This window comes from Choloepus didactylus, chromosome X, assembly GCF_015220235.1.
Source record: "Choloepus didactylus isolate mChoDid1 chromosome X, mChoDid1.pri, whole genome shotgun sequence".
Lineage (NCBI taxonomy): Eukaryota > Metazoa > Chordata > Mammalia > Pilosa > Megalonychidae > Choloepus > Choloepus didactylus.
The window spans coordinates 151,098,229-151,124,301 of record NC_051334.1 but is presented as its reverse complement, the minus strand read 5'-3'; the positions used below and the strand labels follow the sequence as shown (position 1 = coordinate 151,124,301).

At 36.5% G+C, this 26,073-nt stretch overlaps 2 protein-coding genes across 2 annotated transcripts in view; one reads left to right on the top strand and one right to left on the bottom strand.

Moving 5' to 3' along the window:
* TENM1 (teneurin transmembrane protein 1) overlaps window positions 1-21,610 on the top strand; it is a 388,184-nt gene extending 366,574 nt beyond the window's left edge. The window contains exons 20-23 of the mRNA XM_037821365.1: window positions 10,517-10,904; window positions 11,718-12,938; window positions 13,525-13,667; window positions 16,153-21,610. Coding sequence (XP_037677293.1) covers window positions 10,517-10,904; window positions 11,718-12,938; window positions 13,525-13,667; window positions 16,153-16,911 — 2,511 coding nt within the window. The 3' untranslated portion in view covers window positions 16,912-21,610. The remainder of the gene's footprint in view (window positions 1-10,516; window positions 10,905-11,717; window positions 12,939-13,524; window positions 13,668-16,152) is intronic.
* The window catches only part of SH2D1A (SH2 domain containing 1A), a 24,611-nt gene continuing 18,685 nt past the window's right edge, over window positions 20,148-26,073 (bottom strand). Inside the window, exon 4 of the mRNA XM_037821367.1 lies at window positions 20,148-25,572. Within this exon, the coding sequence (XP_037677295.1) occupies window positions 25,532-25,572 (41 nt within the window). The 3' untranslated portion in view covers window positions 20,148-25,531. The remainder of the gene's footprint in view (window positions 25,573-26,073) is intronic.

The window sequence follows — 26,073 nt, the reverse complement described above, 5'->3', positions numbered from 1 at the left end:
ATGATTGGCTATACCATTTCTACAAAGAAGATTTTGGAATTTTGATTGGGATTGCATTGAATATATAAATTGCTTTAGGTAGTACTTTTTAATGATGTTTACTCTTTCAATCCATTAATATGGAATATCCTTCCATTTATTTAGTTCTTTAATTAATTTTAACAATGTTCTGTAGCTTTCTATGTACAAGTCCTATACATCCTTGGTTAGATTTATTCATAGATATTTGATTCTTTTAGTTGCTATTGCAAATGGAATTTTTCCTAATTTCTTCTTCTGCTTGTTCATTGCTTGTGTATAGAAACATAACTGATTTGTGGGTGTTGATCTTGTACCCCATCACTTTGTTGAGTTCATTTATTAGCTCTACGAGCTTTGCTGGGGAATTTTCAGGGTTTTCTGTATATAGGATCATATCATCTGCAAATAGGGAAAGTTTTACTTCTTCCCAATTTGGATGCCTTTTATTTCTTTTTCTTGCCTAATTGTTCTGGCAAGAGCTTCCAGTAAAATACTGAATAACAGTGGTGATATTGGGTATCCTTGTCTTGTTCCTGATCTGAGAGGGAAAGCTTTCAATTTTTCATCAAGTAGGATGTTAGCTGTGGGCTTTTCATATATACTCTTTATCATGTTGAGGACATTTCCTTCTATTCCTATTGTTTTACATGTTTTATCAAGAAAGTGTGCTGTATTTTGTCAAATGCCTTTTATTCATTAATTTAAATGATCATATGTTTTTTTCCTTCATTCTGTTAATGTGGTGTATTACATTAATTGGTTTTTTTATGTTGACCCAACCTTGCAAAACAGGGATAAATCCCACTTCATTGTAGTGTATAATTGTTTTAATGTGCTGTTGGATTCAGTTTGCTAGTATTTGGTTGAGGATTTTTGCATCTATAACCATAAGAAATATTGGTCTGCAGTTTTCTTTTCTTGTGGTATCTTTATCTGCTTTTAGTGTTAGGGTGGTGTTGACCGCATAGAGTGAGTTAGGGAGCATTCCCTCCTTTGCCATATTTTTGAAGAGTTTGAGAAGAACTAGAGTTAAGTCTTCTTGGATGTTTGCTCGATTCCCCTGTAAGCCATCTGTTCCTGGGCTTTTCTTTGTTGTGAGGTTTTTGATGACTGATTCGATGACTTTACTAGTAATTGGTTTGTTGAGATCTTCTATTTCTTCTGGAGCCAATGTAGGTAGTTCGTGTGTTTCTAAGAATTTGTCCATTTCATATGGGTTATCTAATTTACTGGCATACATCTTATAGTCCTTTTCATTTCAGCAGTGTCAGTAGTAATGTCTCCCTTATCACTTCTGACTTTTGTAATTTGTATCCTCTCTTTTTCTCTTTGTCAGTGTCTCTAAAGGTTTGTCAATTTTATTGATCTTTTCAAAGAAACTACTTTTTTTTGTTGTTTTTTTTTTTTATTCTCTATATATTGTTTTTATGGTTCTATTTCATTTTCCTCTGCTCTAATCTTTGTTATTTCCTTCCTTTGGCCCACTTTGTGTTTAGTTTGTTCTTTTTTTTTGCTAGTTGTTCCAGTTTTGGGGTTAGGTCTTTGATTTGAAGACTTTTTACTTTTTAATTTAATAATCTAGAGCTATAAATTTCCTTGTCCACACTACCTTCACTGCATCCCGTAAGTTTTGCTATCTTGTTGTTTTAGTTTGTCAAGCTGCTCAAAGCATATACTATGAAATGCATTACTTTATCTATGTGGATTTATTAGATTAGATGTTTGCAGTTTTTAAGTCATGAAAATGTTTAAATGTACACATAATTTAGATGATACTTTCTTCCTGAAGACCAGCTGCTAGTAATTCATGGCAAGGCACATGGTGGTGTCTGCAGGTCTCTCTCTTCTCTTCTGGGTTTTGTTGCTTTCAGCTTCTTGATTCCCCGGCTTTCTTACTCTCTCTCACTGTAATCATGCCATTTATAAAGGATTCCTGTAAGAGGATTAAGATCCACCCTGGGCCACACCCAAACTGAAGTAACCTAATCAGAAGGTCCTACTTACAATAGGTTTACACCCACAGGTATACTTTAGCTATAAGAACATGATTTTTTGGGTTTACATACAGTTTCAAACCACTACAGTTGTATTTTCATTTTCATTCACCTCAAGGTATTTCTTAATTTCACTTCTGATTTCCTCTTTAACCCATTGGTTGTTTTAGAGTGTGTTGTTTAATTTCCTCATATTTGTGAATTTTCCATTTCTCTGTTATTGATTACTAGCTTCATTCTCTTGTGACTGGAGAATATACATTGTATGATTTCAATATTTGGGAATTTGTTGAGACTTGCTTTGTGACCCAACATTTGGTTTATCCTGGAGAATGATCCATGTGCACCCAAGAAGAATTTGTACTCTGTTTTTGTTGGGTGTAGTGTTCTATATATGTCTCTTAGGTCTAGTTGGTTTAGTGTATCATTCAAGTCCTGGACTTCCTTATTGATCTTCTGACTAGATGTTATATCCATTATTGAGAGTGGTGTGTTAAAGTCTCCTACTACCAATGTAGAGCTGTCAATTTCTTCTTTCAAGTCTGTCACATTTGGGGGCTCTGCTGTTAGGTGCATATAATTTATAATTGTTATATCTTCTTGTTGATTTGTCCCCTTTATCAGTATATAATGAACATATTTATCCCTCATAAGTGTTTTTGACTTAGAGCCTATTTTATCTGATATCAGTATAGCCAGCCCAGCTCTCTTTTGGTTACTACTTGCATGGTATAGTTTTTCCATCCTTTCGCCCTCAACCTATTTGTCTCTTTGACTTTAAGGTGAGTCTCTTGCAGGCAGCATATAGTTAGGTTATGCTTTTTTTTAATCCATTCTGCCAATCTCTGCCTTTTGACCAGAGAGTTTAATCCATTTACATTTAAAGTCACTACTGATAATGCAGGACTTACTTCTGCCATTTTTCTATTTAGACTTTGTAAATGTTACACATTTTTCCTCTCACTTCCATTAAAGCCTATTTTATATTTATTTGCTTTTTGTGTTGTACCATTTTGAGTGCCTTCTTACTTCTATCTGGATATATTTTTCATCACTTTTCCTTGTTGATTCCATGGGCTTAACATTTAACATCCTATATATATAACAATCATATTTTGCTTAATATGAATATAACTTCAATAGCATATACATATATGTTTTCTATACCTCTCTGTCCCCCTACCATTTTTTCAGACTTGTTACCACTTATATCTTTGTACATTGTCCAAAAACATAGATTTATCCTTACTTTTTATGCATTTGCATCTTAGCACCTATAAGAAGTAAGAAATGGAGTTATGTACCAAAAAATACAATACAATAATACTGGCATTTATAATTACCCTAATGGTTGTGTTTACCACAGGTCTTTATTTCTTTATGCTGCTTTAAACCACTGTCTAGTGTCCTTTCCTTTCAGTTTGAAAAATTCCCTTTAGAATTGCTTAGGGGCATGTCTAGTAGTGCTGAAATCCCTCAGCTTTTGTTTATCTGAGAATGTTTTATGTCTCCCTTATTTTTTAAAGCAAGTATTGCCACATGTTCCAGTTTGCTAATGCTGCTGGAATGCAAAATACCAGAAATGGATGGGCTTTTATAAAGGGGATTTATTAGGTTACAAATTCACAGTTCTAAGGTCATAAAAGTGTCCAAACTAAGGCATCAACAAAAGGATACCTTCACTGGAGAAAGGCCAATGGTGTCCAGAATCTCTCTGTCAGCTGGGAAGACACATGGCTGGCATCTGCTGGTCCTTTGCTCTCAGGATGCATTTCAAAATGGCTTTCTCCAAAATGTCTCTGGGCTTCTGTCTCTCTTAACTTCTCTCAGCCCTCTGCTTTGTTCTCCTGGGGTGTTTCTCTGTAAGCATCTGGGAGTCCTCTCTTAGCTTCTCTGGGGCAAACTCTCCCCTCTTTGAACAGTGGAATGGTGACCAGCCTCTCCCCAATCTCTGGGGAATGTGCTCCACCTTCTCTGAGGCCTGGGGTGGCAGTACTCTTTCTGAGCATTGAGGCAGAAGGCCCCCCCTCACTGCCTCCAGGGCAAACTCACCCTTGCCATGTACATGGGTAGGTCCACTCTCCTGACCCAAGATTTCTTGGCTTCAGACCTTGTCTTCCATGGTTCTGCCTTTGAAGAAATTTTTCCTTCAATCTGTCCTTTTTCTGTCCCTTTTAGTCCAGACTGGCAGTGGTTCCATTTATACAGATCTCACAAAAAAATCTGTGGGCTTAGCATGCAGCGTACAGGGGTCAAAACCTTCAGACAATAGGACTTTCCACAAATCCTTCCTGGATAACTCCGTTTCCAATCCTGATTTGTACTGAAATGGCTGGCTGTTTCCAGGTTTCATTAAATACTCACATGGGGCTGTAGTCTCTTGGGTTTCATTTTCTGGAAGCCCAGAGTTTTCTGCACCATCAATTTCTGGTTTCTTTGTACCCAAGAATTCAGTTCTCAGTTTATCTCTTTCCTCTCGCATTTTACTATAAGCTGCAAGGAGAAGCCAGGCCACACTTTCCACATTCAGTTTGGAGATCTCTTCAGCTAAGTATCCCAGCTCATTGCTTTCAAAGTCTGCCTTCCATCTGACACCAGGAATCAATTTTGCCAAATTCTCTGCCACTTTAAAACAAGGGTCTTCTTTCTTCTAGTTGGCAATGACACAGTCATGATTTCTGTCTAAGGCCTCATCAGAAGTATCTTTAGAGTCCATATTTCTACCAACAGTCTCTTCAGAGCAGCCTAGGCCTTTTCTATCAAGGTCCTCACAATTCTTCCAGAATCTTCCCCTTATCCATTTAAAAAGTCATTCCAACATGTTTGGTATTAGCAAACTCAGCAGCACCCCACTTCCAATACCAAAATCTGTTCTGGTTTGCTGGAGCTGTTGTTATGCAAAATACCAGAAATGAATTGGCTTTTATAGAGGGGATTTATTAGGTTACAAATTTACAGTTCTAAGGCCACAAAAGTGTCCAAACTAATACATCAACAAGAGGATACCTTCACTGAAGAAAGGCTAATGGTGTCCAGAACACCTCTGACAACTGGGAAGGCACATGGCTCATGTCTGCTGGTCCTTTGCTCCTGGGTTGCCTTTCCAAATGGATTTCCCCAAAATGTCTCTGGGCTTCTGTCTCTCTTAGCTTCTCTCAGCTCTCTGCTTGGTTCTTCTGCAGTGTTTCTCTCTAAGTATCTTGGAGTCCTCCCTTAGCTTCTCTGGGGCAAACTCTGGGCTTCATCTCTTAGCTTACCATTTCCAAATGTCTCTCTGTCTGCATCTCCAAGAGTTTTGGCCTGTGTCAGCTCTTAGCTTCTCCCGGGGACAAACTCTGGATTATGTATCTTAGCTTCTCTCCAAAATGTCTCTCTCAGCTTCTCTTAAAGGACTCCAGTGATCTAATCAAGACCCACTGGAATGGGTGGGGTCACATCTCCATGGAAATAATTTAATCAAAGTTCTCACCCACAGTTGGGTGAGTCAAATCTCCATGGAAACACTCAATCAAAATCTTCTACCCTACAAGATTGGATTAAAAGATCGTGGCTCTTCTGTGGTCCATAGCAGTTTCAATCCAGCATACCACGTATAAAATTCTTGGGTGACAATTGTTTTCCTTCAGCACCTTAAGTATTTCAACCCACAGCCTTCTTCCCTCCATGGTTTCTGATGAGAGATCAGCTCTTAATCTTATTGAGACTCCCTTCAGTATGACCTGTTGCTTCTCTCTCTCAGCTTTCGGAGTTCTCTATTTTTTGGCATTTGACAGTTTGATTATAACATGGTATGGCATGGGTCTATTTTGGCTTATCCTGTTTGGAGTTTGTTGAGCTTATGGATGTGTACATTCATTTATTTTCATAAATTTGGGAAGTTTTCCCCCATTAATTCTTTGATTATTCTCTCTGATACTTTCTCTCTTTCTTCTCCTTCTGGGACTCCCAAAATGCTCATATTAGTACATTTGGTGGTGTTACAAAGGATTCTCAGGCTTTGTTTATTTTTCCTCATTCTTTTTTCCTTCTGCTCCTCAGACTAGATGATTTCACTTGTCTTATCTTCAAGTTCACTGATTCTTTTTTCTGCCAACTCCAATCTACTACTGAATCCCTCTGGGGAATTTTTAATTTTTGTTACTGTGGTCTTCAACTCTGTTTGGTTCCTTTTTGTAATTTCCATCTCTATATTGGTATTCTTTTTGTGTTCATCTATCATTTTCCCAATTTCCTTTAGTTCTTTGTCCATGTTTTCCTGTAGCTCTTTGAGCATATTTAGGACCATTTTTCAAAAGTCATTGTCTGGTATGTTCTAGGTCTGATCCTCCTCAATGATGGTTTCTAATGTTTTAATATTGCCCTTTGCCTGGACCATCACTTCCTGTTTCTTTGTATGTTGTGTAATCTTTTGTTGAAACCTGGATATTTTGATATTTTAGTGTGTTATTGTTGGAATTTAGAGACTGGGGCATCTCTTCCTTAAGCTTTTATCCAGATAGTATTATGACAGAACTTTCCTTAAATGCCAAGAGCTAACAAAAAAAGGAAATGAGGAAAACACCTGTCTCAGTCTTTGCAGATTGACACATGCATGCACTCTCCTTCAGATCTTATCCATACAATGAGTTCAGAAACTAGCTCTAAGTCAAAGCATAGGGGCTGTCCTGATCATTTCTCCATATGTGTCCTGTCTTGGGTGGGTGCATGTGTCCCTGGGAATTCTCCCATTTACAAGGATATGAATGCCCCTTCTTCCCTAGGAAACAGTTTCCTCATGGTCCCAGGCACTGCACTGTATGTCCTACAGCTAGCAATCCCTTGCCCCAGACAGCACTTGACTGCTCTCCCACAGTGTTCTCAAGGAGAGCTTAGTGAGCTGCCTTCTACACACAAGGCAAGTTCAGGGACAGCAGGTCTCTCAGACTACCACCAGACAGATTTGGCCAGACATACATGATCCCATTATAAGCACAAGATTTACTCTGCTACCTTTGGAACTGGGACCAGAGACCTGCACTGCGAGCACAGGGTGGCTCTGTGCTGAGCCAGGGAAGGGTGGGGGTGGGGGAACCAGCCAGGGTGCCTTAAGATCCTAAGGTTTTTTTTTAAGTGTCCTTTTTCTTGATTTGGCATTAACCCTGTTGCTTCAGTCCTTTACCTGTTTTCTGGATCTTTTAGAACGATGTTTCTGCCAATTCTTGCTGATTTTTCAGAGCTTCCATGGGAGATGGAGCTCTGAAGCATCTCACACTGCCCCTGGTCCTCTTAAAGTGCCTTTACTGGCACATTCTTTTGGTATGACTGGAGCAGAACAAGGACAAAGAGGCTGCCTCTTGCAGTATATTTTAGAGTTAGAATTCTCAAACTTTACAATGTATGTCTCTCTTTATACCCCAAAATACTTCTGGTATTACCTCCACAGACTTGCTTACCATATTATACCATGATATATTTAAAAGCAACAGCAGATTTTTCACCTTAACATGCTGAAATTTTGAAAATATAGTTTGCATTCCTCTAGAGTAAATGAAAGTTACACATATCATTTTCCTGCACAATGGCTTGTAGCCATTAGGAGAAAAATTATTTGGGTAATGGCTGTGGTTGCTTAAATGATCTCCTCTCTATTAAAAAATCAATTACTGTTTCTTAAATTTTTTCTATGAGGTCATTAGTTCTCTATCTTGATTTACTAGAGTTTCCTGAGTTAATTATGTTTTGAAGACTTGTGGGACTAAAATTTTGTATTATAGTAAGTGTAAATCTTTCAGTATCTTGATATCATTCCTAAGAACTTCATTGTTAAAATGCATTTGAATATATTTAATAATTATTTAGTAATATGCTTTAGACTGAGACAATTACATGAAATTTCCTCTTTGGGGGCTGTAGTTTTCAAAGGCATAGAGGGACATAATGCAGTCTTTGTCTTGTCGAGTTTCCAGGTGGCCCAACACTGCCATCTGATGGTCATTTGAATGCTTTAACTTTTTAAATTTCTACTAACCCATTTCTATCCTTGTTCATGTGAGTATACAGCCATGATTGTTCTTTTTTTTTCCTTTACAGTGATCTTTTTTAGGGTCACTCAATTTCTTTAAAAAATAAAAAGTCTCCCACTCTCTTATTTGAACTAATAAGAAATGGCCTTTTATCACTGTGAGCACAGGATGGTCTCATAAACATTGTTTTTGAATGAACTAATAATGCTGCCCTCCCGAAGTGAAAGAAAAGCCAAATCAGGGCAATATGGCATTCTGATGGCACAGTGGTTACATTTGCAAGATTCTAATCATATCATCCAGATTTTTGCTATTGGCAGGAAGCTTTAAAACAGACTAGGGAGCTTTAGAGACAGTGCACCATCAGCACCACCTAAGAACAGGTTTCAGGCAGTGGTTTACTGTAGGCTGGAGGATATAGAACTGGGGGAAAAATACAATAACTATATGCTTAAAATGTTTGGCAAGGCTGGTGCAGCAACTGGAAAGGGTATGGCCCAGGCAAACTGGTATTATATAATGGGGTGGCAGAGGGTGATGGAATATGGTAATGGTCACTGGCCCAGAAAACAGGTGACAATTGTCATCTGTTCATGGCAAATTGACAGAAGAGAGAGGAAAGGAACTGAGAAATCTGACTCTTAGCTCAGGGGAAAATGAAGGATATTTTCCACCTATTCTTGTATAATGTCTCATCATCCCTCTCCCCTTTTACCTGCTGCCCCATTCAAAGGAAATTTCCCCCATGGTTCTGCTGAATTCTGCCTTGGTGAATGGAGGAGGTTCTCCCATCATGTCCCCATGTCCAGGCAGGATTTCCAAGTCCCATGCCCTTTGTTCAGCAGGATTTTCACAGGTAAAGGTTATAAAACTGCAGGGTGTGGTGAACTGCAAGTTTTCGCCAGGTGATGAGTTGACAGGGTTACCTCATGCAACTCTGTATCCACAGGCATAGTGTTTGGGGGAAAAGAAAGAAAGAATGAATGAACATGCAAATAACCACTGACTTTGACTTCATAGTACTAATATGCATTTCAAAATCAATAATTCTCAGAAGGACAGGGAGGAGATGCAGTTTTAAAAAGCATATTTAATATTAGAATGTAATTTAATATTTAGAAGATTCAAATGTGCATGATATATTGTTCACATAATTCACATTCATAAATATGTACATAATTTATATTTAGAAAATGAAAAAATACCTGTTGTTTTCATAACACAAACATCAGAAAATACAGTTCAACCAAATCCTTTTGCTTGAAAAGGTAATTCTCAAGAGGGGAGGGTTAAAACTCCCTAGGGGGTTATATCAGTATCTCCGGGGCTGAGCAATTTTTATTTTTATAAAAAGATGAGATTGAAATGCTAGTCATTTTGAAATTGGATTGAGCATTCCTTAAATCAATGTTACATTTATGTTTTATTTGAAATTTTAAAAAGGTCAACCAGTATTTATGAGACACCTATTATATGCAAGGCATTATGCCTCAACAAAACAGTTTCTGAAATATAGATCAGTTTGGGGCAAGAAGTTGCATAACCTGAGAATTCTTCACTTTTAATGGCATGCTCCCCTCATATAGTTAAAATATGAATTACAAAATAAAAACAATACTTTATAGACAGCTTTCCAAGAAGGCATCTAGTACAAGAAGTCAATAAATACCTTTTGGTGACTATAAATTACTATGTGGCATGTCCTTCTCATCGTTTACCTTCTTCTAATCCATCTCCACACTGAAGCAACAGTGACCTTTCTAAAATACTGGCTTGACTTTTGTCCCAACTCTACAATCATCCTCTTCCCCAACCTCCTTAAAGCCTTTCAATGGCTCCCTTTTGATCACATGTTTAAGTCTAGACTCCTTAGCATAGCTTAGAAATCCCAGCATGATCTGGACCTTGCCTACCTAACTGGCCTCATTTCTTGCCTTCCCCCCTACACACACACACACACACACACACACACACACACACACCCATACTCTGGCCACACAAAATTCCTTTTATTCTCAGAAAAGGTCATGTTATTTTTCATATCCAAACCCTCAAAATGCTGTGTCCTCTGCCAAGATTACTCTCGTTCTCTTCCTCCTCCTGCTCCACCCACCTCCCTACTTTCATCTGGCCATCCCTGGTCATCCTTTAGGTCTCAAACTCAGATGTCACTTTCTTCACAAAGCCTTCCCTAGCCTTCCTTAAGTCTGACTTATCTGCCTGCCTCCACCTCCCATAAGCACCCTGTATTTCCGTCATAATACATAGCACACTGTATTGTAATTGATTGGTTATTTGTCTTTCTCCTCCATTAAACTGCAAGTTCTATGAAGATAGATACCATCTTGTGTACTACTATATCCACAAGGGGCCATCACAGTGCCTGACACATAGTAGGTGCTCAATAAATTTGTGTTGAATGGATGAATGTATATTTTCTTTAATCTACTCAATTTCAGTGGTACATATTGTGCTATTTTTGCCATTGTCTCATTTCAGTCTGTGATGCTCCTCTTACATAGCCAGCGGCGTTACATCTTTGAGTACGACCAATCGGATTGTCTGCTCTCAGTCACCATGCCTAGTATGGTGCGCCACAGCTTACAAACCATGCTCTCAGTGGGTTACTACCGGAATATCTACACCCCACCAGACAGTAGTACTTCTTTTATCCAAGACTATAGTCGAGATGGCCGACTGCTACAGACCCTGCATCTGGGGACAGGGAGAAGAATATTATACAAGTACACCAAACAAGCAAGGCTGTCTGAGATTCTCTACGATACCACCCAGGTCACATTAACATATGAAGAGTCTTCTGGAGTGATTAAGACAATACACCTAATGCATGATGGATTCATCTGCACAATCAGATACAGGCAAACAGGTTTGTTGTGAACGAGTGGTGATGTATTCAACAGCATCAATATTTTCTCATGAAATTTCCACCAAACATAGTCTTAAATAGAAGTATTAACCTATAGATATTCAATCCAACAAACTTTCACTTTACTTATCAAATTATCTTCCACTGAAAATTTAAAACATGTATTATAGGCTGCATGAAAGCTGATTCCTTAAAAACATACCATGTATTTCTCTCAGCTCTCAAGAATGTTGAAATCTGAGAATATAGTGTAACTGAACACTTGTTCCTACCCACACCAAACCTTTCCAAAGATGCAGGTGCAAGATATGATTCTCATTGAAACTAGTTCAAGCCCTATGCAACTTCTGTAAGCCTGAGTTGATGACAAAATGCCTTCAAAAGTCAGAACTTTTGAATACATTTCATCCTGGTTTTATAAAGTGCCCAAATCCAATTACTTTAATACTGGACTTTGTTAAAACCCAACCCTCTGACTTCATGGTATGAAATGAAAGCATTTTGTCAGTTATTATAGCAAGAAAGCATGTTTATAATCTTACTTTCATTACTTCAGGCTACCAGATGGGTTATTACCTCTGAATATCCTGTAATTAAATTTTTCTATAAATATACTATACAGGTTTTTTTTTATTTTCCATATTTGGTGACTACCACTATGAGAATAAAGGATAATAAGCCCAGGCATTATATATCAGTGGTCAATCCCTAATATTTTGTTTTTAATGTGGAAGCATCAATACTAAATAAAATAACACTGGACCTTTCTGATTGTTCAAGATTAATCACCCAGCTTTGTTTTGATTCCTACAGGGCCTCTTATTGGACGCCAGATTTTCAGATTCAGTGAAGAAGGACTTGTGAATGCACGGTTTGACTACAGCTACAACAACTTCCGTGTCACAAGCATGCAAGCTGTGATAAATGAAACCCCTTTGCCCATAGATCTATACAGATATGTTGATGTCTCTGGTAGAACAGAGCAATTTGGAAAATTTAGTGTTATTAATTATGATTTAAATCAGGTCATAACTACTACAGTAATGAAGCACACCAAGATCTTCAGTGCCAATGGACAAGTTATTGAAGTCCAATATGAAATCCTAAAGGCAATTGCCTATTGGATGACTATTCAATATGATAATATGGGCCACATGGTAATATGTGATATAAGAGTAGGAGTCGATGCCAATATAACAAGATACTTTTATGAATATGATGCTGATGGGCAACTTCAAACTGTTTCTGTAAATGATAAAACCCAGTGGCGTTATAGTTATGATCTAAATGGAAACATCAACCTCTTAAGCCATGGGAATAGTGCTCGTCTTACTCCTCTCCGATATGATCTCCGAGACCGCATCACCAGACTGGGAGACATTCAGTATAAAATGGATGAAGATGGCTTTCTAAGGCAGAGGGGAAATGATATATTTGAATATAATTCTAATGGTCTGCTGCAGAAAGCCTACAATAAGGCTTCTGGCTGGACAGTGCAGTACTACTATGATGGGCTTGGGCGACGTGTCGCCAGTAAGTCCAGCTTAGGGCAGCATCTACAGTTCTTTTATGCAGACCTAGCGAACCCCATAAGAATTACTCATTTGTACAATCACACAAGTTCGGAGATCACATCTCTGTATTATGATCTCCAAGGTCACCTTATTGCCATGGAGCTAAGCAGTGGGGAAGAATATTATGTAGCTTGTGATAATACAGGCACCCCATTAGCTGTGTTCAGCAGCCGAGGTCAGGTGATAAAAGAGGTTTTGTACACTCCTTATGGAGATATCTATCATGACACTTACCCTGACTTTCAAGTCATCATTGGTTTTCATGGAGGACTCTATGATTTCCTTACTAAATTAGTGCACCTGGGACAAAGGGATTATGATGTTGTTGCTGGTAGGTGGACAACACCTAATCATCACATATGGAAACACTTGAACCTCCTTCCTAAGCCATTCAACCTCTACTCCTTTGAAAACAACTACCCAGTTGGCAAAATTCAAGATGTTGCAAAGTATACCACAGGTATATAAATGACGTAAAACTTTAAACTAAACTTGAGATTACTCAGTGGTGTTTATTTTATCACTTAATCTCAATGCCTTTGTAAATTTGCTTCCTTTCCCTGCTGGTTAGCCCACATTCACTCCCTTCCTTAGTTTTCTACAATGAGCAAAACCATGCAAGTTAGCACAAAACATGATACTTTTGTATCCGGTGCATTTTTTATTTCCTTTTAGGGCTGTTTCTCTTTGGACTTTTCATTTTTAAATCTTATATGAATAAATTGATAAAAGAAAAACTCAGAATTATGTTGCAGCGATTAAATCTAATATCATAGTCCAGTCAATGTGGCCTTAGTACCACTACCACATCAAGAGCTTCAGTGCAGTGAACTGAGCCTATCTTTGTGATTATCCATGAGTCAAAGCTTTCCCTGCAGAGAGAGAATCATATGCTTTAGACTGGGTGATAAAAAGGGAGGTTTGTATCCTTAGCTTCCCATTATCTAAACATATTGAGGAAGACAGAAGGGACATCTCTCAAGCTTTCAACAAAGGTTTTAACGTATATGCTTTTTTAACTTTTTCTTTTAAATTTTGTCTCACAGACATTGGAAGTTGGTTGGAGCTATTTGGTTTCCAGTTACATAATGTACTACCTGGATTTCCAAAACCAGAATTAAAGAATTTGGAATTAACTTATGAGCTTCTACAGCTTCAATCAAAAACTCAAGAATGGGATTCAGGAAAGGTTAGTAAAAATTTTACCTTCTCTATTTTTGATGAAGCAACAATGCTGAAAATTGCAGAGCCTCCAACACCATGAAGTGGTATTAATATGTATTTGCTTACTTATTTTTGAGTCTTTTTGAATGTTCACTAAAATAGCCATGGTTAGTGAGGAGGTAGAAAAAAGTTTCCATGAGGAAAGGATCAGGAAGTTGGAGCTTTTGGAACAGAAAAACTAACAGGTGACTTGATGACCACTGTGATAGATAAATAAGAAGAATGATGAAGGTTTACAATTCTGGAATGGTCTACTAAGATCAATTATGGAATCTTACAAAGAGAAAAATATTCATAAAGAGACATAAATACAGCAGATTTCCAATTATAAAATAATTTAGGGGATAGTATGTTAAAAGCATAGAAATGACAGAATTAAAATTATTCTGATAAAGGATCTGTATTTTCTGTAGCACACTAAATAATTTGACTCATACGGTCAGTTTATTTTAGCACCATAATTACATGGAACTTTGAATAGGGAGTGAGATCTGGTAGGTTTGTACAGGTTGGTGTGAAATCCTGATACATCCCAAAGTAATCTGGGCAGAGAATTAGAATGTATTTGTGGTGCCCCCATGAGGAACTGGGGAAAAATGCCGAAATGTTGGACTTCCCCACCTGGGTTATTATTGATATTCTCTCAAACACTGAGAACTTGCCCTTATGAAGCTTGTTACTGCAAAGGAGATGTTAAGCCTACTTACAATTGTGCCTAAGAGTCTCCCACTGAGAGTCTCTTTGTTCCTCAGATGTGACCTCTCTCTAAGCCCACTTGGCAGATAAATTCACTGCCCTCCCCCACTACGTGGGACGTGACTCCCAGGGGTGTAAATCTCTCTGGCAACATGCTACATGACTCTCGGAGATGAGCCTGGACCCATTATCGTGGGATTGAGAAAGCCTTCTTGGACCAAAAGGGAGAAGAGGAATGAAACAAAATAAAGTTTCAGTGGCTGAGAGATCTCAAATAGTGTCGAGAGGTCATTCTGGAGGTTATTCTTATGCATTATACAGATATCCCTTTTTAGTTTTTAGTTTATTAGAATAGTTATAAGGAAATACCTGAAACTGTCAAACTGCAACCCAGTGTCCTTGATTCTTGAAGACAATTGCATTACTATGTAGCTTACACGGTTTGACTTTGTGATTGTGAAAATCTTGTGGCTCACACTCCCTTTATCCCGTGTATGGACAGATGCATAGAAAATGGGGACAAAAATTAAATGAAAAATAGAATGGGATGGGAGGGTTGGAACGCCTTAGGTGTTCTTTTTTACTTTTATTTTTATTCTTATTTTTATTTTTTTGGAGTAAAGAAAATGTTCAAAAATTGAATGTGGTGATGAATGCACAACTACATGATGGTACTGTGAACAATCGATGGTACACTGTGGATGATTGTATGGTATGTGAATATATCTCAATAAAACTGAATTTAAAAAATTATTCTGATAAAGAAAAAGCATTTGGGAACCTATGAGAATAATGAAGAAAAGTAATAAAATTTACCAGGATATAATAATTCTGGAAAAAAATAGGAATACCAAAAGTGTTCAAGATTCAATACATGATTTCATCAGGAGCATGAGGTACAAATGAAAACAGGAAGGAATATTTATTATTAACTGAAAGAAATAAGAATATCTGTGTTTGCAAAATTTTTTAGCATTAACAAAATAAAACTGAAATTTGGATGGGAAGGCTTGATATTTAAGTATAAAAATATATAAGGGGAAATAAATTCTAAATATATAATACAGGCTTATCCCTTTTTTTGTAAATACATAAAATATGAAAATGCTTTTTGTAATTAAAAGTCTAATAAGTTTAGTAAAATTTTGATAATTGCTAAAGCTTTGTAATGGATACTTGGAGACTCATTATTCTCTTCTCTTTATTTCTTAGTGTGTTTGAAATTTTCCATAATAAAAAGGTTTTATTAAAGTCCATGTTAAAAGATCAGTGAAATTCTTTCTATTTGCTATAGTTATTTATAAGGTCATAAGCTTCTTGAAGGCGAGAACTATGCTTTATGCATCTCTTTATACCTCACTGTACCAAATGTATTTCTCTACATGCGATAATAACACTTAATCGGTGTTAGTTAAATTGGTGAAAATAAAAGGTCTATGTTTTGTGGGAGCTGGACCCACTTAACTTGAAGTGTCTTCTAGCTCTGAGATCCTATAATACCAAGTTTGAACATTTTTCCTTATGCTTAACTCAACCAAGATATCAAGAAATATATGCCAGATGATCAAGTCACTATTGGTCTTTTCTAAATCTCTGATGAAGTGATTCCAAATTTGGCCTGTTTTTAAATCATTCACCAGCAAATTAGAGAAAGAAGGAAGCAACTTTGCAAGCCTTTGCTTTCCACAATCACCAAGCATGCAAGTTGTTTAACCCTGTGTTGTATTTACATTATGCTTTTTTTTCTTTCCTAGACTATCCTGGGTATTCAGTGTGAGCTACAGAAACAGCTCAGGAATTTCATTTCCTTGGACCAACTTCCTATGACACCCCAATACACTGATAGAAGATGCCTTGAAGGAGGGAAGCAACCAAGGTTTGCTGCTGTTCCTTCTGTTTTTGGGAAAGGTATAAAATTTTCGATCAAGGATGGTGTAGTGACAGCTGATATTATAGGAGTAGCCAACGAAGATAGCAGGAGGCTTGCTGCCATTCTCAATAATGCTCATTACCTGGAAAACCTGCATTTTACCATAGAGGGGAGGGACACTCACTACTTCATTAAACTTGGATCTCTGGAGGAAGACCTGGTGCTCATTGGTAACACTGGGGGGAGGCGGATTCTGGAGAATGGTGTCAATGTCACTGTGTCCCAGATGACTTCTGTGCTGGATGGGAGGACTAGACGTTTTGCAGATATCCAACTCCAGCACGGGGCTCTGTGTTTCAACATCCGGTATGGGACAACTGTGGAAGAGGAAAAGAATCACGTGTTGGAGATTGCCAGACAACGCGCTGTGTCCCAGGCCTGGACTAAGGAACAAAGAAAGCTGCAAGAAGGGGAAGAGGGTATTCGGGCATGGACAGAGGAGGAAAAGCAGCAGCTTTTGAGCACTGGGAGGGTACAAGGTTATGATGGGTATTTTGTTTTGTCTGTTGAGCAGTATTTAGAACTTTCTGACAGTGCCAACAATATTCACTTTATGAGACAGAGCGAAATAGGCAGGAGGTAACAAAAAAATCTCTGCCTTTGCGTCACCAAAGACTGCCTGTTTTTAAAACATACAATGGTTTATTGTATTGCTTTTCTAGATCAGAACTCTGTATATAAATATGGAGGAAAAACATATCCAACTGCCTTTCAATGTGACAGAAGATGGTATTTTAATAGTTTGTTTAAACTCCAAGAAACGACAGAGACTTTTCATTCTTGTATGGCAATATTCAAAATAACACATGTACAACTCAAGCAGCTAAAAAAACAGTTTTCAGAAAGCACCACATTAAATTTGTCAAGCCATGCATATGTTCAAATGTATAGAAAGAACCCAAGGTTCTATGTCTCCATTGTGACATGAAGTTTCATATTTAACTTTTGGCAGAACTTGCAGGCTATTTTTAAAGGTGGTGCAATAGTATCTGAATCTTACATTTCCAAAGACTGCCATCTCTTTCACAGTTTCCAGATCTGTTATAGGAAACTTTTTTTAAAAAGTGTAAAATGTCCTCGGCCACCATCTCCTAGAGTCAGGACTCATTTGCCCTTGCTCCCTGATTATTCCTCCTTGCTTGTTAAAGTAAATGCCATGCTGTCGTGCTGTGTTTTGGTGTGCAGTGGCTGGATTCTGTTTACCGTGCTTCCCTGTGGGCATGGTAACCAGACTGAATAGCCACAATTTGCTTGTTCTAGATGATACTAAAGCAGCTGGTCAATTTAACCTCCCCCACACAACCTACTTTGACTAGATATTTTACCAAATTGTCCAGCTATATTGACGTCATGTAACCAAAGCTTTTGTTAACCTGGGTGGGAATTTCTCACTTATCTATAGAGTGTGTTTTGGTCATAGTTTCACATTAGTAATTCAGTATTTATACACTAATCCAATGGTTTTGGGCACATGAAAGGTAATTTACTAAAAAGTATGACTCTGTACAAAAACAAGGCTTCCGCAGGCATACTTGTCTGGGATGCCAATGAACAAACACATCAACTACTAGTGCAGAAATTCATAAGAGCCAAAACTTGAAAAAAAAATAGACCTAGTACTAAGGTGAAAGGAAAGTATCAAAGGGAATACCAAACCAAACATCATAGTAGTTGCTGCCATGTTGTTTCATTCCATTTAGATTTATCTTTCAAATATATAATTCTTTATTGTACACCTCCCAGCCATATTCGGAAAATTTATTAAGTGAACACTTTCCAACCTAAAACATTTCAACTAATAATAGAGAGGCAAACTGTTTATTAACATAATTTGTATGGTTTGGTTATTTTCATTTTCTGTCTTTATCCATTTATTTTTATTTAATCATCTTGCCTACCTAGGACAATAACTATTTTCCAGGAGGGGTTATTTTGTTCAGAGATAATTTAAAAATTGGGAAAAGGTCAAAATTAGTGTTACCATCAGCTTCAGTTTCTCAATCTTTATGAATCCTGAAGGAAAGGAAGCCCCTTGGTGAGCTGGGAGATTTGTGCCCAGTGACAAAAAGACAGTCTGTAAAATGCTGTGTAATTTTAAGACACCACAAATGAAAATACATGACAGTACAATGTGGCCTGTAGAAAATTCCCCCGAGCCAGCCTCAGCACTTTCATCACCTAGTCTGGACATTTGCTATGTCTGAAAGAGAATTTATGATGGAATGTTACAGTTTGGATTCTTTCCAGCTACTACCTAAATGCAGTGTGAGGTCATTGCTTTGCTTTGTGATGATTTCTCAAAAATATGCAAAGTCAGGAGCCAAGCTCATGTTACGATTTTTAGAGAGCCTTTCTCCTACTACACAAAGTAGAGAGAGTGAAAGCCAAGGACATGCAGACAGTAGGGTAGGGTGTATTCAAACATTTCATTTTCAAATCCTTCAGGTTCAGATTACTACATTTTTATACATGTATTGCAAGAGAAAGAGGGAATTTGTGATGACTTCATCTCTCTTTTAATTGGAAGTGCACTAGCTCAAGAAATTGCTAATCCATACTAAAATCATGTTATTGGGGTTTTCCTGAATCAGGTCTATGTTAATGATACAATATTTATTCAGGATGGAATTCTAAAATTACTATCAAACTTGTCAAAAATTTGAAAACCTCCACACCAGCCTAAAAACGGACCTTAAGTTCCTTGAACCTCTAATGTTCTTTTAAATCAATAGGAAAATAATTTATGAATTGTGTAGAGAGAGTGCATTCATAAATGTGATGATCTATTTTATCACTAATCCAAGATGTCAATATTAGGGTTTATTTTGCTTATTTTTTTTATCATCTCACCTTGATTTCCCTTGTTCTGTCCTTCTCTCAGTTTCCTCAGCCCCTCTTTTACCCCCAATCCTCCAAGTACCTCCACGCACTTTATTTACCTTAAAATATAATTGCTTATATTTTAAGTGATTATACATTTTTGCAATTCACTGATAATGTATCATTTTCAAAATGCTTTAAATATCCATTAGAACAAATATTTGAAGGTATTACACAATAGTAATTGCCTTGAACAGTACATTTCTAGTTTGTAATGCATATTTAGTTAGTTTGTGCCTTTAATTTCTTAATGTTATATTTGTATTATTCATGAAATGCACTTTTGTCACTTATAGATATGATTTTAATACTGTCTTGAACTATTACTGCTCTCTTTAACACTCCCAAAGTTTTGAGGATGAAAGAAAAAAAAGATTGGCATTCATGAGTAGTAAATCTGAGAGAAACATGTTGGCATTTCTTAATAAGAACATGGAGATATTGAGTACATGGCTTCCTATTCAGCTGAATGCCTTCATTGATTTGAAGTTCTGAAGTGTAAGTTAATGAAAGAACCATTCACTTGCATTTCCTGATTAAATTAAAAGCATTTTTAAGAGAACTATACAAATTTCTCATACCCAGAAGACAGAGGTGGCTAACACTGCAGAGTCACACACCATTCAAGAAAGTTCCAGTGAGAGCACAATAGTTGACTCTCCTATGAACATTCTAGGCTGGAGTCGGAGACTACTTTGTCTCCATGATTGTTTCTTTTCACTAGTGAGGCCCTTTTATTTGTGCTTTTTTGTTTTGTGTTGTGTGTACTCTTGCATTACAGTCTAGAGACCCAAATGAGCTGAAAAGTACATAGCTTAACCGACATTTAAATACATTTATTTTTGTCATTCTAATCATTAGAAGCATGATTCTTGAAGGAAAGAGAAATAAAACACAATGCATACTATCTTTCAGCAAAACACTTGCCATATAAATAAGCATATGTTTTATTTTTAACCCAGCAAAATAATGTATAAGATAAGCATGTCCTTTGTTGTCAATTTATCTAGAAGATCTGTAATATATAAAGACTATATATAATATAATATATACAACATAGTCAAATGTATGAAAACTTGACAATAATAATTTGGAATTCACATGCTAACTACATAGAGTGCTATGAAATTAAGTTATGGTTTTCATAAGACTTTTCTTTTTTGTCACTGTTGACACAGTTTCAAGCATTACACCATGTAGTTTCTACTCTTTTTCTTCTTTCTTTCTTTTTTTGAAAAATATATTTTTAAACAGACCAGGCCCCACTGTAATACCACCTGAGAGAGTCAGGGTAAACTTTTTGCATTTATAAAGATGTGTTCATGTAAGGGCACTTGTAATGGAGTTCAGTGGTAATGGAAGCAAAAGTACAGTAATCAAATAGTGAAAGAAACCTTTGGAGAGATTTGAGTGGATTTTAGCTTGTGGAAAAACAGAAGTCTACAGATTGGATGCAAATGCAATATTCTTGTTTTCTTGGAGGAACTCACATACACATGGCTGACCTGACTAGTACTTCAGATCTCAGACCACTCTTCCACAGCCTCCTGTAAGGGTCTTTATTCTGAGAAATAAAAAGCAAAACAAACAAACAAAAAAAATAGAAAACAACCAACAACAACATAAAGGAATTCAACTACAAAATAGTGACTGTTATTTTAGTGTGTCCTTCATATGAAAGCTATTAAGGACCAAATATACTACTGTATGTAAGAAGAAATTACTTCCTAAACAGTAACTGAAAATACTTAGAGTTAAATTTGCTGTGGATTTTGTCTTGGCAGTTGTCATCTTATATTATTTGTCAAAGGAAATGTGTTTGGCAGTTAAAAATCTTTCCTTAGATTTAGTGATGGACTTTAATCTCTTAAATAAATGTTAGTATATCAGATTGTGTCCTTGAAAATATTTTACTTGTATGAATCATGACAATGTCTAAATCTTTACTATTCTGGCAAAAGCATCAGTAAGAGAGAAGGTGAAAGAAGTATAGCTTTTAAGTCAGAAAAATATTCTTTTTAGCTGCTTACTTTCTCATGAAAAGTAAAGATGTTTACAGTGTATGCCAAGATTTTCAGTTTCTATATAACAACAGTTAGAGGTTCTAATCATACTGAAAATTGTGTTATAATGGCTTCAGCCATGTTGCTAGGAAACAATAGATTCCAATTTTGTATTCCTGCTTTCACTCCTGTGCTGAAAAGTGACTGGATACTGTACAGGTTCATGTTCTCTGGCTGCAGTTAAATGGTCTTTTGCATTTTGCTCTGGCTTTCAGGCCAGAAGCATGCATTTTTCTACAAGAGCATCACAACAACATGCTGTAAATATTTAAAGTTAAACATTATGTGTCAATATTTGAAAGAAAAAAGTACTTTGAATATTTCATTTTTAAAAAATAAAATTGCAAATGAACGCTGTGTGCCATTTTATTCATGTGCCAAACTGCATTCTCAAGTCAGTGTGGTCACCTGAGATATGAAAAGTGGCTCCCTAACAGGGAACAATAAAACCGTGTCATCATGAAAATGTATGTGCAGAAATCAAAAAGGCACTAATCCTAGGCACACCATCTCTTCATTTTTATTTTTCAAATAGGATCTCTGACACAAGTGACCATTTAATAAACAAGGAAAAGTAGCTGCTGCAAATTTACATCCTTCTAGGCTATGATTTTTAGAAAGTCTTCTTTCTCCTTTTGGTGCCTTTCTCAGCAATAGAAAGAAAACAAAGAAATGCAAAAAAAGGGGTGGGGGAGGACTAGAGGACCTGCATTGGAAACATGGATTGGGGGTGGGGGTGGGAGTGTAAAGGAGGCTATCCTGGAAAGACTAAAAAACAACAGCTCTTCTGAGGCCCTACATCCTGGGCAATTACAATGGCCATTTGCCATTTACTTTCCACAAGAAGACATTTACAAGTGACATTGGGAAAGCTGGCCAAGAGAGCTTTCAAAATTCAACTTGATATTAGTGGGCCACATAATGTCCAAGCAGCCCATTACTGAAACTTGCTTGAAGTCCTGGAATTTACACCACTGCAGAATGCTCTGCAGCCTTTTTATTCATTGATGTACACACAGATACAGTGAACACATTCACAAAACAGAAGATGACCTTGGTTGCTGCCTCACACAACCCATCAGCAGTAAATCAATGGTGCACAGGTGGGTGGAGTGCTATTAGTATCACCTGGGGATTTTTTCCCCAAACTATGCAGAGTATAAAAAGAGGGAGGACAGGAGCCCCAACATTGAAAGCATTGTTAATGGAGACAGATTTCTCCATATTCCTTCCCTATTTGCCCTCATGTTTAGAGATCCTTGAATATCAATGATATTTAAGTATTTAGAAATATTACTATCTTAAAATTATACCTCAAAAGTCCTGTGAGGTGAGTAATAATTAATGATTCCTGCTTGACAAATGCAATTAAAGTAACAGACTTACCCAAGATCACACAGCTAATCAGTGGCAAAAAATTAAGGTCTCATGCATTTCTGCTTCTACTCTCTCTGTCCCATACTATGTACAATATCTCCTTCCTGTGAAATAACAGTTCAGTTTCTGTGTGTGTGTATCCTATCCACATATGTTGATATGTTCTATCCAGTCAGTGGGTCAGGTTTGTTATATCTTTCTACGTAAAAATATTCATTCAAAAAGCAAGTGGCCTAATGAGAATTCAGCCTTTTATTACAAGTTCGGTAAGTGGCCCCAAATTCTCAGTGTCCAAACTGGGTAGTTTAACTTCACCCCTAGTTGCAAACTGCAAAATAATGGCATCCCATTTCCTGCACGGGCACACACAGGTGACAAAGTTGAATTTATGGCACCCTAACAGGAAGTCCAGGCAGCTTGTAACCTTGAAATGCTCAAGGGCAAATCTGGGTTTTATTATAATAGACTTTGGATACTGAACTCAATAAAGTGAAAATATAAGCTGTAATGTAAACATTCTTAACAGATCTTAAAGTTGTTTCTCACATTTTTTATTCTCTGTCCATTCTACCACAGGGAATATCTTAAGTCCAGCCCTTTATTTATACCAGAGGACTTAGAGGCATTCTCTGTAGATTTATTCTACCTGTGAACTACCATAAAGTTTCTCTGCCTGTAACAGCCAAACAGACAGTTACCTAAGCTTGTTTCCCTACTGACCTATATCTTCTAAGAACAAATTTCAGAGAATGAACAAGTATTTGATAAGCTGTCATATTCCTTGTGAGCTTGCTGACACTTTTTTTTTCTGAAGAGAGGTATGTGGCTGGAAATATACTTGCATTTTTCTATCTTGACACAGCATCTTACAGGTGTATGTTATCATGGCAATATTTTAGACACAGAAAGGATATGTCCTTTCTGTAAACATGCAAGCTATTTATACACTGGAAAGTAGCAAGAGTGCTCATGTTGTGAAACAGAAAAGGAAAAAAATCATGGTTAATAAAAGGCCAGCAAAAGGATACAAGGGAGGCACATCAACCAGAAAGTTTGACAGTAGCAAAATCAGAAAAGCATTTACCTTTTCAGAGGATCAGTTCAATAATGTAAGTAAGACATCCTTCATCAATGCTTTATTTAGTATATTTATAGTACCTATCTGAATATTTTTAAATGGCACCATTTAAGACAAATTAGTTAAATAAAACTTTCAAATATTTTATTAAATTGTGAAATTCCATTAATGATTCAAAAAAGCCTTTTCTAAAAGGGCTCTGGTAAAGGAGCATGCAAACATAATCATATATTTAGGATAATTCCAGGATGAACAAATTAGAGAGAATAAAAATTAGTCATACCTATTAAAATTTAACTCAAGATACAAATAATTACAAATTATTTAAACATATGCACTTAATTTTAAAAGTCGCCTTTCTGAATTCCTTTTCTTAAGTTAAAGTGATGCTCTCACTTCTAGAAATGGTAATCTGCCTACAATACATTACTGTGACCATACTTTGCCTCTGTGCTCCCAGAGCATCCATTTTAAAAGCCCAGAAATCAGATCTTGCCAGCACACAGAGAGGGTTCTATCTCTCAGCAGTTCACTAACATTAACCAAGCTCACTCATGTACAACCCAACTCTCCAATCTATTAATTTAAAATAAACTTAGCCTTTTCCATCGACCACAGACTGGAGTATTGCAGCATTGACTCACTCTGCCTCTGAAGACAGATCTACCTACACATAGGGAACCTCATACATTTATCACCTTTTTTATTATTTTTCTTTTGCTGTTATTTTCTTTTATTGTCTTTTATTGTTATTGTTTTCCTTGTCCAACCAGACAGTGAGATACCTGAAGGAAAGTCCAGGTGTTTTTACTTCTCTACCCCCAGTGCCTATTATGTTTGTTGAGTGAATGAATTCCATGAGCCCTGAAGCATTTTGACATGTAATCAATCACAAAAGTCATGAAAATACAAATGTGAGGAGGAAATACAAGTACCCATCACTGTCTAAAATTTTTACTTCAAAAAATCACTTGGAATTGTTAAAAATTAATGTAGCCATAAGCTTTCTAATGGTCTTATAAGATTACCTAATAGGGAGGCTGCTTGCAAATCAGTTACGTTTGCTGTAGCTACTGCAGTTTTCCTTCAAGATGAGGTTTTATATATAGTATCCACAACAATTAGTAATATAATTTCAAGTTCTATAGCATCAAATACAACAAACACTTAGAGTGTACTTTAAATTTAGGGATTTACTATTCCAGATTGGTCTGCAGATTTTACTGTCCTACAACAGAACACTAGGCTAGAAGGTTGCTTTCAGAATTAAACAGAAATTCTTCACTCTTTATCTAGTACATGGTGCACAGCTTCATAAATCATGAAAGAACCTATGAAACCATAGCTAGTGGAGAAGATAATACCCAATGTAGAACTGCACATGACAAAGACATGAAACAGAAAATTTCCTACCATACAATCCAGCAAGGCATTTTAAAATCAATAACTACCAAAATACTATTTCACTAAAAATGGTGCTTTTAACAAAAATGAGGATTATTTTTATTGGTATTTAGCAAGAATTGATATTACTCTTTCATAAAGTATGCTTTGAATTCTTTCCCATTTGTAAATATAATGGCTAAAAATAACCTAACAATTATTTTTTCCCAATCCTTGTTTCAAAGCTCCTCATTATCTACAAAGTCCATTTCAGTTTTAACATCATGCTAGATGCTTCCATTACAGGACTTACGATGGTTTTAGGAATGCATTTGTAGCTCACTGAACTGTATTATCTACAATATAAAAGATACAGTATGTATTTAAATTATTGAAAATAAAGTGCAAGGTTTTAATTTTCTTCATGGTGCTTTCAGGCAGACATCAGGATCTTCTCTTTTCCCTAAGGAAAAATAACAAAAATCAAGAAAAGATAAATTTATAAACTATTAAAATTACAAGTTAACTCAAACTTATCATAAAATTTCTAACTGCATTAGACTCACAATGATACAACTCATATGTCTCAAGCAACTAATATTTAAAACTAAGTTATAAATAATGGAATACTGAACTGAAAAGAACAATTAGCCAATGTGTAAATTGGAGATCTATTTACATTTCTACTATAAAGGCTAACCATTAATTTAATTCACCACTTGAGACTAATTGTCAATTTATGCCTGAGCTTGGATCCCTGTCTAAAAAGGATATAACAACTCACTTTCTTTTATCACAAATTTTTATAGTTTCCATCATGGCATATCCTCTTACACCAAACAATTGATTAACCCCTTTCAATGGAGGAATAGTCACTATCAGATAGCTGCAGATATTAGCTGGTATTCTGTCTTCAGCTTGACATATACACTAAAATAGCTTTGCTCAGAAGATGTAACAATTT